Here is a 12,690-nt window from a genome sequence, read left to right on the forward strand (position 1 = left end):
ATAATTTATTACACCCCATACAGAAATATTACAAAACACAGAATTTCCTATTACAAGGGCTTTTCTGAATAGGCTATGCCATATTCACACAGAGTCACTACTTTTCTATCGCTTTAAACTGACTGTTTGATACTTTTAGAAACACAAAAATATTTCTGCGAGTACTGGCCAAATAGAGAATAGGGAGACTTTTACAACAAAAAAAGGTTAATGTGGGTAAGAATTTTCGAGGCTGTGTAACTGATAAGGGCAGCAGAGAAGAGTAAGAGAGCAGCAGAAGGGGGTAAAAAAAAAAAAACCAACATTATTATTGATGAAAACACCAAACAAACGATCAAAGGAATCCTCGGTTCATTTACTCTCATCGATCGGCATCGGAGGTGGGTGAAAGGGCTTTTAGAGTCCAGTGGCGTGATTCACCAGACAGGAAAACAACTGAATGACTGCATACCGATTGGTCAAGCAGCACGATAAGGAGTTAATGATTTGCATCTTCTAGAAGAATGGCATGTTCTGAAGAAGGGCTCGGCAGCCTGCTGGGTTAACTCACAGACACTTTGTAAAAAAATAAATAAAAAGGGGATGGGATAAGTGTAGTGGGACAGAGTTTTATCTGATGTGCCGCTCCACCACCACTCCTTTCTCCCTCGGTAAAATATTTATAGATGTGGTTTAGGAGCTGTTGGGTTTGTGATGAAATGCCTGTTCATAAGGAGGCTATGACCCCTGTACAGGCAGCAGGAAATAAGGTCAAGCTCATAAACTCTGTTATGAAAAGCCACCGAGCTGGCCTGACTGTCTGATTCTCAACTGATGATGATGCCTGCAGGGTGAAAATGAGGAAGAAACTTCTGTAATGCTTCACTTTTAACCCTATAAAGCCTGAACCGTGAAATAAATGCCAGAAAATTCTAAATTTTCAAAACTTGAGTGTTTGTTGAACCGGCTAACATTTTTTAAAATTCAATATCAATTTTCATATATGAATTTAATTTGGATCATATTTGATACATCAGGTCTTTTTGTGCAATTTGTTGCTCACAATTTGCTTTTCTTGAACTCACATAATCACATAAAACCTAATATTTTTAACCAAATAAAACTTTCCTTTTAACATTTTCCTCAAACTTACAAAATATTTTTTTCCATATAAAACAACATCATACATCTGCTGATATGAAGTTTTCACGCAGCAATGACAGATCCACCAGTGGAACCAGCAAATCATTTTTGTTACATCTGGTATTTTTGTGAAATTTGTTGCTCAGTTTTTTTTAATCATCAATTCATGTATTCATCAGGTTTTTCAGGAAAAAAAATATCACACTGATGATGTAGAGGTCTCAAAAACATATGTATCAAATATGATACACTTGGCTTTATAGGGTTAAACTTTAAACACCCTGACCCGACACACGGCTTGAAACACTGAAAAAAATACAACAATAACAAGATATTCAAGTGTGGAAGACAAACGTAATGATTCTATCAGTCTGACTGCAGGCCTTCATACAGCTACAGTATATTATTTTTGCCTTTGTCTCAATTGGAAATGGATCAAACCTTTAAATGATGTTATGTTTTCACAGTTAATTAACACGTAAGTCAAATTTCAACAGAGACAAACTGGTTGTGACATTTTTAAACCAAGAATAAATTGCTAAACACTCTGTATATAAGCTCTTTAACCTTGTCACATCACACGAGTACCTGCAATTATAAAACAGACAACTTGACACGACGACTACGGAAAGCATCACTGCTACAGTGCGGCAGGAGGTCTAATTTTGCTCTACACACTTTGCATAATTAAAGATGTCTATTGAACAGCAGCCACCGTGTATGCTTAAACAGTATGCATCCTTTTTTAAACAAGAGCAGCAGAGAAATACAGACTGGGTGGAAACATACAGCACGACACAAAGTTTCATATTTTTGCTTCGACTTGACACAACCGAATAGACCTTAGTCGTGTTTCTTCCTATTTTTAACCACCATGACTTCACACACACCACACAGGACCTGCCAGCAAAAACACATCATTCAACGAGCAAATGGAAAGAAACGTGGAAAAAAAACAGTAAAAATAAAGTAGAAATTGTGACCATACAAAACAGGTCACATTAAAAACAATAATACAGAGTACATACATTAATATACTGGATGTGATAGCTATATTTGCCTGTAGCTGAATACCATGGAGTATATTCCTGTGATAACACATTTAAAAAAAAAAATCTGATTTCTTTTTTTTTCTTTTATGACATTTGTAGCTCTCTGATTTCATGGTCGACTGAATGTAATAATTAATATTTTTAAATCTAAAAGCCATTTCCCTTCCAATGCATTTGCTCATTGTTCACCTGTTTGATTTCATATTATTATCGGAGACAGATAGAGACACACCTTGCTCATCTTAATAACTGCACAGCAGTAGTTACCCCGTTTTCTTCACAGTGGAAAAGTAGCGGTTCAGGTGAAAGGCTGCATGTATGTCCTTTTTTTTTCAAATAATGTAATTGCTTCTATTTCATTAAATTATTTAAATCAGGTTCATTAGTTAAAAAAAAACAACAAAAAAAAACAATTTGAGGCAATTGTACTTTGTGAAGTAAACCTAACTCTTTGACAGACAAACCATTAAATAGCAGAATACATTTTTTTCACTTCATAAAACACCAAATACATTAACAAATTTGCTTCACTTCCCTGACACTTACAGAACAATTCCAAAAACAAACAAAACAGGAACATTATATATACAGAACTATATAAAATGTACACAGCAAAAACAAATATTTTTTTTTGATCACACACTACAAAAATAACTTATCGAGGGGGTAGGGGTGAGTTTCACATCTCTGTTACTTTGCCAGATGACCTGAATACACAATACCTTGAAGCTGGTGAGGTTAACCAGAACACTTCCTCATTTATCGGCCATTTCTATCTGCAAATCACGAGCTTTCACCGCTGCAAGGACCAGAGTAAAAAGCCACAGAGACCTGTTCAGAAATACGGGAAAATGGGTCTGCCGGAGTGAAATTAAAATGTACAAATCATGAATGCAGATTAGGAGCAGATAAACCCACGATCTAACAGTGCTGGAGCTGAATGATGGGGGCCCGGGAGGACAAAGATCTTATGATTAGAGAAAGAGTGCAGTTACCCACAGTGTCATCACCCGCTTCGGCCTGAAATCAAACAAGGATCAAAGTCATATCCACGAAATAGTGAACGTTATAGTTATACCTCGTCACATACCTACACAGCACACCACACGCTAGTTCACGGTTACACACACGTGCCTAGTCACTAGAGAAAAAACAAAGCTATTCAGTAGTTAAGCCACTTTTGGTACAATTGCAAAATAGAGAGATACTGTATATCAAACAGACTTTGTTATACCTTTTTTTTTCTTTTTTTTTTTTTACAGGTCGTTACAAACAATGCAAAGATAATTGTCTTTATAAAATTCCAGACTCTACCGTACATAGACAACGATTCTTGGAGTATAGAACACCACGTATAAGACTACTTTATGGTTTGTGAAATGACATCCCATTTGTGTGACTGGAAATTCAGAGAAATATCTTTGCTGTCCTTTGCTGGCTGGCTTTAATCTTACTAATCACACTTGCAAAGAGAGCATTGTGGTTGAAAGCAGAAAAGGATGAAACCACTTTGATTTGAGGCTGTAGGTGTAATAACCTAGATTTCTGAGTCAGGAGCCAATCAAATCCATGCAAACCAAGTCATTAACATAAAACAGAACACCACCTTTCCAAAAAGCGTGTTCTGTGCAAGAAAATTGTTTTACTGACATTTGTGTTTCTTTCTTGAAGTGAATGAACTGCCAAGTCACATAAATGGGTGTTATTATTATTATTATTATTATTAATCCTGCTACTACACAGCTCACACACAACGAGTTAAATGCTGCCACGACCTGATTCCTGATTGGTCAGAGTTTCACATTAAGCACAGGTTTAAGCAAACACCTGCATTGAATCTCCACCGTCCTTTAACAATTCCTCATATCCTCTTCTTGATGCGTATCATTAGGAGACCAAGGCACTTGCCCTTCCAATTTTCTTGATGTACTTTTGAGACAGAAGCTCAAACAGACAGAAGACGATTTATCTTAATTCAGCTCTGGTGTTCAAACGACCATTTCCCTGAAATTTCCTACAAACTGAGATAAAATCAGTGACTTTCGGTAACTTTTCTCCTTTTCTCTATAGTATGTTGTGTTTTTTTTTTTGGTAAGTACAAATTGCCATATCCCGCTTCTTTCTGTTAGATCCAGGAAGTTCTGTGTGTAATGATGGAAACCAGCTTGAATTGGAAAATGGAAGGACAGAGAAAGTATAGGTAAGAGAAAGAGAGTTGGACATAGAAAGTGAAGAGACCGTAGAAAAAATACAGCTAACTAAATATAGCAATACCAAAACGAACACTCGCCACAGAATTTCACAGAATTCCTGATATATAACAATTGACACACAGAGAATACACTTTGGACCTCATGTGAATGACAACACAGTACAAAACAGTAGAAATACAGTTACCACCATTGTGTAATATATATATTTTCTATAGTACTTTTCTGAAAAAGTTCTTGGCCTGGGTGGAGGATGATGGGACTTCTCTTCAGCCACTGAAACCAGCAGGTCACATGAAATCAGGAGTTTTCTTTGCTGGGAGCTCTTTGTGTCAATCTAATCCAGTGACTTTTCTTTAGCTGACACAATAATGTCAGCCTGTGTAATGTTTTTGTTGGTGCGACGAATTTAAATGATCTACAACTTGGTTCAAGCAAACAATCAATTAAAATGCGATCTCAGAACCCAGCAGCTATCGGTCTCACAATGATTTAGCATCTGGGGACAAGGAGACAGATATTTCCAACCTGGTCTCACAGAAATCCGTGAAATAGCCACAGATTTCGCTTAACTCAAAATCCGTGGAATAGCCACGGAATCGCTCAAATTTCCGTGAAACTGACACGGATTTCGCTGCAATGCAAGTTAATGACAGTCATATTTTTCTGGCGAGATCTTCACCACAAAGTGATTATGTACATTCACTGAGTGAATATTTAGAAAATAAAACATATATTTCTCGCTAGAAATGTGATCAAAATCCATTTTTATGCAGAAACAAAGTCAAAATATTGATTTTTTCACTAAAAGTGAGAGAACTGTCCGCCATGTTTTTTGTTCTGACCGCCGGAACCTTGAAAGTCACGTGACTTGGAACAAACCAATAGGAACAAATATCCATGGAATAGCCACGGGATATGACTGTCATTAACTTGCATTGTAGCGAAATCCGTGTCAGTTTGACGGAAATTTGAGTGATTCCGTGGCTATTCCACAGATTTTGAGTTAAGCGAAATCCGTGGCTATTTCACAGATTTCTGTGAGACCAGGTTGGTATTTCTGTGGTTGCGGTGCAGCCAGCCGATATCTGGGCAAAGACTTTCTCTGCCGTGTGTCGGCCATTGTTTACAGTCAGATTAGCAACTTGAGAATGGAGTTGCTAAACTTCAACAACTAGCCGGTTCAACTAAGTTAGCTTGCAGCTACTATAAAAGTAAATCATTGTCAGACTAGAGTCAGTGGGTTCCTAGACTGCCTTCGGCCAATGCATTCTGCCTCTTTCCTCTCTACACAGACAGTTTACCTGCAGTCAACCAAAGCCGTGATTGGTAAATAATGCTCAGACTACAAATGCAGACACTTCTGATACCAAAATTTTGTCCTGCTGCCTAAATTCTGTTCATAGATATGACTTCAAATCTAGCGTGCAAATGTGTGGTGGGATTATTATGCACTTAGATAACACTTGACTGATGTAAATAGCAAATTAACAAAATTGCATGATTTGTCCAAAAGTGTTTAGGGCGTTGATGTTTTGTTTTTTTCTTCTGCTTGGCCTGGAATTAAACTAATCTTTGATTTTTTTTCTTCAGGCTTTCAGTGGCCGTAGGAACCCTGTTATCTGTGTCTGTCCTGTGCTAAATGATCATGCGCTGACCAAGGACTTGCATCTTTATAGTCTCAATAATCTCCCTCTGCTTCCATCCTTTCCTCCACCTGCACAGATGTGAGACGGCTGGCAGCAGCATGCTGATTGGCCAGCTGTTTGTGGTTGGTGCAGGTGGAGGATAGGTGGCGAGCAGAGAAGAAGAACGACTCTGTCGCAGCTGAACTCCATCCAGACACTCCCTCATCTATCTTCCCCTCCCTCAAGACCGTGCATCTGTTTTTGACTTCACTATTGTAATCACGCTGGTGGCTGTTGCCATCTTCCCTGGTATGAGTGGACCAATGACTGATGAGGCCATCCCCCCCCCTCCCCCCCCCCCCTCCGGCCCTCACCCCGACCCCGACGGCGGGGCTCCGTGCCACAGTCCTGGCGAAGGTCTGTAACGCCTCGTACTTAGACCTCAGAGCGTCCAGCTCGATACGCATGGAAGCATTCTCATTGGCCAGTTTGTCCACCTCCTGCTGCAGCTGGGTCTTCTGCTTCTCCAGCTCCTCCTTCTGGGTGACTCGTTTCACCCGGCAGCTGGCGGCGTAGCCCCGGTTCTTCAGGGTGCGCCGCCGTTGTTTAAGTTGCAGGATCTCTTCTTTGGTGAGCCCTCTGAGGTGCTGGTTCAGCTCCCGCACGGACATGGTCACCAGCTCGTCGTCCGTGAGGCTGGTGCCATTCTCCCCCGGCTCACGCTTCACCTGGAGGAGACAGGAGGAGGACAAGGAGTGAGACGGAGACGGAACAACAAACCATAAACAGAGAATCATGCAGCTTCTTACCTTCAAGGCTTTATTTCCTTTGTTAGTCGTCGTCATGCCACAAGTGCCTTGCTCTTCTGAACAGACCTGCAGAGACGCAGAAGAGTACAAAACATAAGCAAGGAAACATCATAACAGACAGCTAAAGTCCTGTTTAAAAAGCCACTTAACAGGGTAATAGTGTTTAACCCATTGACGCCTAAAATGCCTGTAAAACCTCTGGGTGATTTTAAAATAAGCCCCTAAAACCTGAAGTTTTTCTGGAAATTCAACAGAAGTGTCAACTCTTCTACTAAATAATAGATTTTTCAGCCTCTGTAGCAGATAGAAATGAAATTCAAAAAGTATTTGAGAGCTTATACAAATACTACAAAACGACGTATCAGCTTTCCAGGCTTCAATGGGTTAAAAAAGACGATCACTGTGTTTCAGGATTAAAACGGTAGCGGAGATGAACAACAACATACTGAGTGTGTGTCAATAATACCCACCGGCATCAGTGCAGATTTTAATCTACTGGTGGAGCACTGTTGTGTGAGCATGTTAGCGTGTCATGCATCCGTGTCACAGTGTGTGAGTGAAAGTGACACAAAAACTTTTCTTAGAATTTCCCTGACTTCCTGTTTCCTGGTGGTTACACCGACAGTGCCCACCACCTTCGTGTTGTTGAACTCGTATTGGTTGGCTTCAGGCCAATAGGAATGAAATAAGCGTAAAATGAAGAGGAAGTGGTAAAGTTTATGGGAAGGACTCCAGGGGAAAACCAACTGTTAGACCTCTCACACACACACACACACACACACACACACACCTGACCTAAGAATGTAGTGTCGAGGCAGCAGAGCAAAGTAGAAAAACAGACACCTACGAGGCATAAGAAATGAAGGCAAACCGAAATAAATTATGTATATGCGTTTGTACCAAAGGGGAAACAAGAAACAAAGGGATGGACACAAAACAGTGTGAATCAGAAGTCAACAAAGAGCGAGCCTGGAAGTGCAAAAGATGAGATCAGTCCTTAGAGCGCACAGCTCCACAGATGAGCATCTCCACCAGCTCTCAATGAGACGCTTTGTGTGGTGCGTTGGTCTGGCTCTCATCTCTCAGACCTGTGCGTGTGTGTGTGTGTGTGTGTGTGTGTGTGTGTGTGTGTGTGTGTGTGTGTGTGTTCGATAAAGGGCGGCTATTGTTGCTGCTGCTGAGCGATCATCATGAGACCAGTCATGATGACTCAGCAGATTCCTGATCTCACTCTCTCACCGTCCCCCTCCTCTCTCTCTCTCTCTCTGTCTCTCTCTCTCTCTCTTTCTCTCTCTCTCTCTCTCTCTCTGTCTCTCTCTCTCTCTCTCTCTTTCTGTCTCTCTCTGTCTGTCTCTCTCTCTCTCCTCTCCTGCCGCGCAAATTTCTGCTCTCCTCTGTCACTTTTTATCCCCCTTTCCTTTTTTTTATTCCTTTTTTTTTACACCACTTACAACCCTCTAAATCCTTTCCTAAAAGGTGAGGGGATTGCCTAAAATATAGCTGCAGGCTGAAAAAAAGAAAAAAAAAAAAAAAAGCCTCCAGGCCACCAGGGGGTCAATGAGAGGACGTGCTTGCATGTGATTTGCTGTGTAACGAACAGTGAAACGCTGCTGTCTTCAAAGCAGAAGAACACCTGCTTTTCAGCCAAACCTCCACACCTGATAGTGCTGAATCAGAACTTTAGCGAAAAACCAATTTGCTGATTAAAGACAGTCTGTTGTCTTCCTGTATGCATTTATGCTCCCTTATGTATTCCACATCAGGGCCGCATTGTAAGATTAAGAAGTACTCAGGAGTTTATTTAAAAAGCTCCTTGTTTAGGGAAGTGATGACATGAGGCAACGCGTCTGTTCTCCTTTCATTCTTATTCGTTTCTGTCAGAAGACACGGCACCGAGCGTGCCAGCGAACCTCCCCCACAATGCACCTCTGTCTGTCTCTCTGTGAGGCTGCGTGAGTGTTTGTGCGAGCGCCGCCACAAATCCTACAGTTATAAATAGCTGTAGATCAAAGAAAAACCTACACTACAATCACATACAAGTAATGGGCATGCACATAATGTGTGTCAAATGCACAGCGAGAGAAAATTCTGTCAGAAATTTCGAGGAATTATTAAGAATATGAAAAAAAAAGAGTGATGCTAGCTACACTTCACCAGGAGTTGAACAGCACTGCTTCACTTAAAGTATTTGACTTCAAACACACCATTTAACCCTATAAAGCCAAGTGTATCATATTTGATACATATGTTTTTGAGACCTCTACATCATCAGTGTGATATTTTCTTTTCCTGAAAAACCTGATGAATACATGAATTGATGATTAAAAAAACTGAGCGACAAATTTCACAAAAATACCAGATGTAACAAAAAAGATTTGCTGGTTCCACTGGTGGATCTGTCATTGCTGCGTGAAAACTTCATATCAGCAGATGTATGATGTTGTTTTATATGGAAAAAAATATTTTGTATGTTTGAGGAAATTGTTAAAAGGAAAGTCAAAGTTTTATTTGGTTAGAAACATTAGGTTTTATGTGATTATGTGAGTTCAAGAAAAGCAAATTGTGAGCAACAAATTGCACAAAAAGATCAAAAATATGATCCAAATTAAATTCATACATGAAAATTGATATTGAATTAGAAAAAATGTTAGCCGGTTCAACAAACACTCCAGTTTTGAAAATTTAGAATTTTCTGGCAATTATTTCACGGTTCAGGCTTTATAGGGTTAATATGATCTTTCATTTATCTGTGTGCATGTGGAGCTTCTTCTCAATAAACAACAGTCTTTCATCCTCATGTACCACTGCAGTCTTGCATTTTGTTGGGATGCAGCCTCCCACAGCTGGAGGTGCATCATCGCACAATAGATGGATCAAAGACATGAAGACTGAGGGTGGCTGGTGGGGGTGGGGGTGCAGAAGAGAGGAGGGAAAACAGAGGGGGCAAAAAGGAGGTTTTTTCCCTGCCAGGCACTGGTTTATTTCCCCTGTGCCCAAACCCCAACCCCCCATAACCCCCATCTACATCTACATACAAACAAAAAGCATGCCAGCAAGCACATACGCACACATACACATTCCCCCGCCGCCATGCCAGTGGGGCACAATAAAACCCACACGTAAAACGCTTGGCTGCAAGTACACAAATGTAGTTATGTTTAAAGTGCTAAACAATACTTGATACGAGCGGAAATTGAGCTTACTGTGCATGCACGGTTCAGAGGTTTTATTCCTTACTTGACAACACATAATTATAATATCTTAGATAAAAGCAACGAGCAAATACAATTACTGCAGGTGCACAAAAGTGCAATTGTAGTATCGATACACATACTGATACAGCTCCTTCATAGCCATATTTACCTAGAGGTTTTCAGTGGTGGGATGTAACTATGTACATTTACTCAAGTACTGTACTTAAGTGCAATTTTGAGGTACTTGTACTTTACTTGAGTATTTCCATTTTATGTAACTTTATACTTCTACTCCACTACATTTAGCTGACAGCTTTAGTTACTTTTCAGGTTGAGATTTAACGCAAAAAATGTGATTAATTTAGAGTGATTAGACTCATAACAGTATATTAAGTAGTTTAAATGAGCCCTGGCTTAAGAAAATTAAAAGGCTGTTTACATAAAAGCATCAATAATAATAATAATGAAATAATATATTTGGAATATATAAAACAGTCTCAGTTGGTCTATTTTGCATAACAAGTACTTTTACTTTTGATACTTCAAGTGCATTTTGATGCTGATACTTTTGTACTTTTACTTCAGTAAGTTTTGAATGCAGGACTTTTACTTGTAGTGGAGTAATTTCACAGTTTGCTATTAGTACTTTTACTTAAGTAAGGGATCTGAATACTTATTCCACCACTGTAGGTTTTCAGTTAGTTTTTTTCTGTTTGTCAACAGGATTACAGAAAAACTATTAACCCTAACCCATGGGCCAAGGAGGAACCCATCATATTTTCTGTCTGTTCTCAGAGTGCTCTTGTAGTTAGTGTCTGCAAATGACTTAGTTTCAAATAGTTTGGTTTTCTTTAAATGACAACAATCACTGTGTGGTTTGTAAAGTTATTCCAGCTAAGCTATGACTACAACTAATGATTACTCTCTTTAAAGATTCATCTGACATTTATTAGGGCGTCCTCGTAGCGGATTGGTCAAGCTGCATACCACATAACCACAAACTCCTTGGGACAGTTTCCAGGCAGCTGTTGCATGTCATAATTCCCTCTCAGTCCCTTTGTTTCCTGTCAAGTAAAGATAAAATACCCTGAAATATCTTTAAAGTTTGACAATTATTTTTTCAATTAAGGATCAGTTGTTGGCTGATAAAATGTTGTGTGAAAAATGCTAATCTCAAACTGCAATGTTAATTTTTAAAATATTACTATATTATAGATATTAAATTTAAAGGCAGATTAAGTAGGATTTTTCCTTAAAAAACGTATTAACTCCCTCTCAGACATCACCTATGACTGAATAGAAATGTGTGGCAGTGTCTGTACCTGCAGAGACCCTGCCCTCAGCCTGTCTTTTCTCTTTTATTTTAATTTTTCTGCATTCAGGCATTCTCTTTTTGGTAAGCATGTTTGGGCTCTGGATGTGTTGCCCCCAGCCAGAGCTGGCAGCATGTGAGCCCTTGAAGGTGCACTGTAAAAAAAAATCTGTTTAAATTACGGTAAAATACCGGCAGCTGTGGTTGCCAGAACATCACCGTAAAAAATACAGTGAGCGTATGTAAATGTAAATATCAGCAAAAACTGTAATTTATACAGAATAATCCCATTACTTTCAGGATAATTGTGTCATCGTGGTATTTCTCCATTAACTTTACATGAAAAATGTATATTTTTACAGCAAAACTGTGTGTTTTCTACAGTTTATGGCGGTAGAATTTAAAGTTTTTTACTATTCTTTGATTGACAGTAATTAAAAGTATCTGCTACGGTGATGTACAATGTTTAATTTTACAACCTATTTCTGATGCAAATTGACAATGTTTTACTGTTATTTCTACAAACATTTTTTACAGTGTGCAAGATCGTAAGCATGCATTCAAGAAGATGAAAATGGTGGACACAGTGCAGAAAAAAAACACAAATATAGTGAAGCCAAGCAACAAAGCTCATTCCACTATGAGTGAACCTGGAGTTCAGGGAGCGTGGTCAGGGGCCGAGGGCTTCAGGTGTCACTGAACGGCCTTTGAAAGATGCGTTTAAAAACCACAATGGCCAAATCATACTAATTGTGCCTTTAATATCGTAGAACAGCGGTTCCCAAACTTTTTTAGTCGTGCACCCCCTTCTTCTTCCGGGTTGACGCACCCCCGATCCCCCACACCTTCAAAAAAACAAAATGCAATAAGAGTTTTTACAGCCATATTAAAGGTGGAGGATGATGATCAGAGGCAGAAAGCAGATCAGTTGGGAAAATGTTATAATATTTTGAGCTGCGTTGAACAAAAATTGTAGCAAATTTAAATGAGCGTGGAGTGAACACAACCCCGTCATCACAACACAGGTTGGAAAAATGATACAAGAACAAGAAGATAACTTCTTCTACGCTTCATTATAAGATCAAAAACAACCAAAAATAGATGCAAAAATGACCAAAGATGACACAAAATTATCAAAATAGACACAAATTGACCACAAATAAATGTAAAAATTACCAAACAACCAAAAAATTGATGCAAAAATGACCAAAATAGAAGCAAAAATGAACAAAAAATGACACAAAATTGAATAGCCTGTATTTATTAATTAATCAATAACACGTCTTTATTGTGTGGGGGGAAAAAATTTAATTGTGTCATTATCAGACCGCCATTACATTTTTCATCTCGCGCACCCCCTAGC

General features: G+C 39.2%; 1 protein-coding gene across 1 annotated transcript; it reads right to left on the reverse strand.

The window, feature by feature from the left end:
• Nucleotides 1–1,155: 1,155 nt before the first annotated feature.
• On the reverse strand, nucleotides 1,156–7,403 carry mafgb (v-maf avian musculoaponeurotic fibrosarcoma oncogene homolog Gb). Its single transcript, XM_059348185.1, is given in 4 exon segments — nucleotides 1,156–6,373; nucleotides 6,375–6,740; nucleotides 6,822–6,887; nucleotides 7,292–7,403. Coding segments are annotated over 4 exon segments (603 nt in total). The 5' UTR covers nucleotides 7,343–7,403; the 3' UTR covers nucleotides 1,156–6,253.
• Between the last annotated feature and the right edge of the window lie 5,287 nt (nucleotides 7,404–12,690).

The sequence above is a fragment of the Centropristis striata genome, chromosome 1 (genome assembly GCF_030273125.1).
Source record: "Centropristis striata isolate RG_2023a ecotype Rhode Island chromosome 1, C.striata_1.0, whole genome shotgun sequence".
Classification (NCBI taxonomy): Eukaryota; Metazoa; Chordata; class Actinopteri; order Perciformes; family Serranidae; genus Centropristis; species Centropristis striata.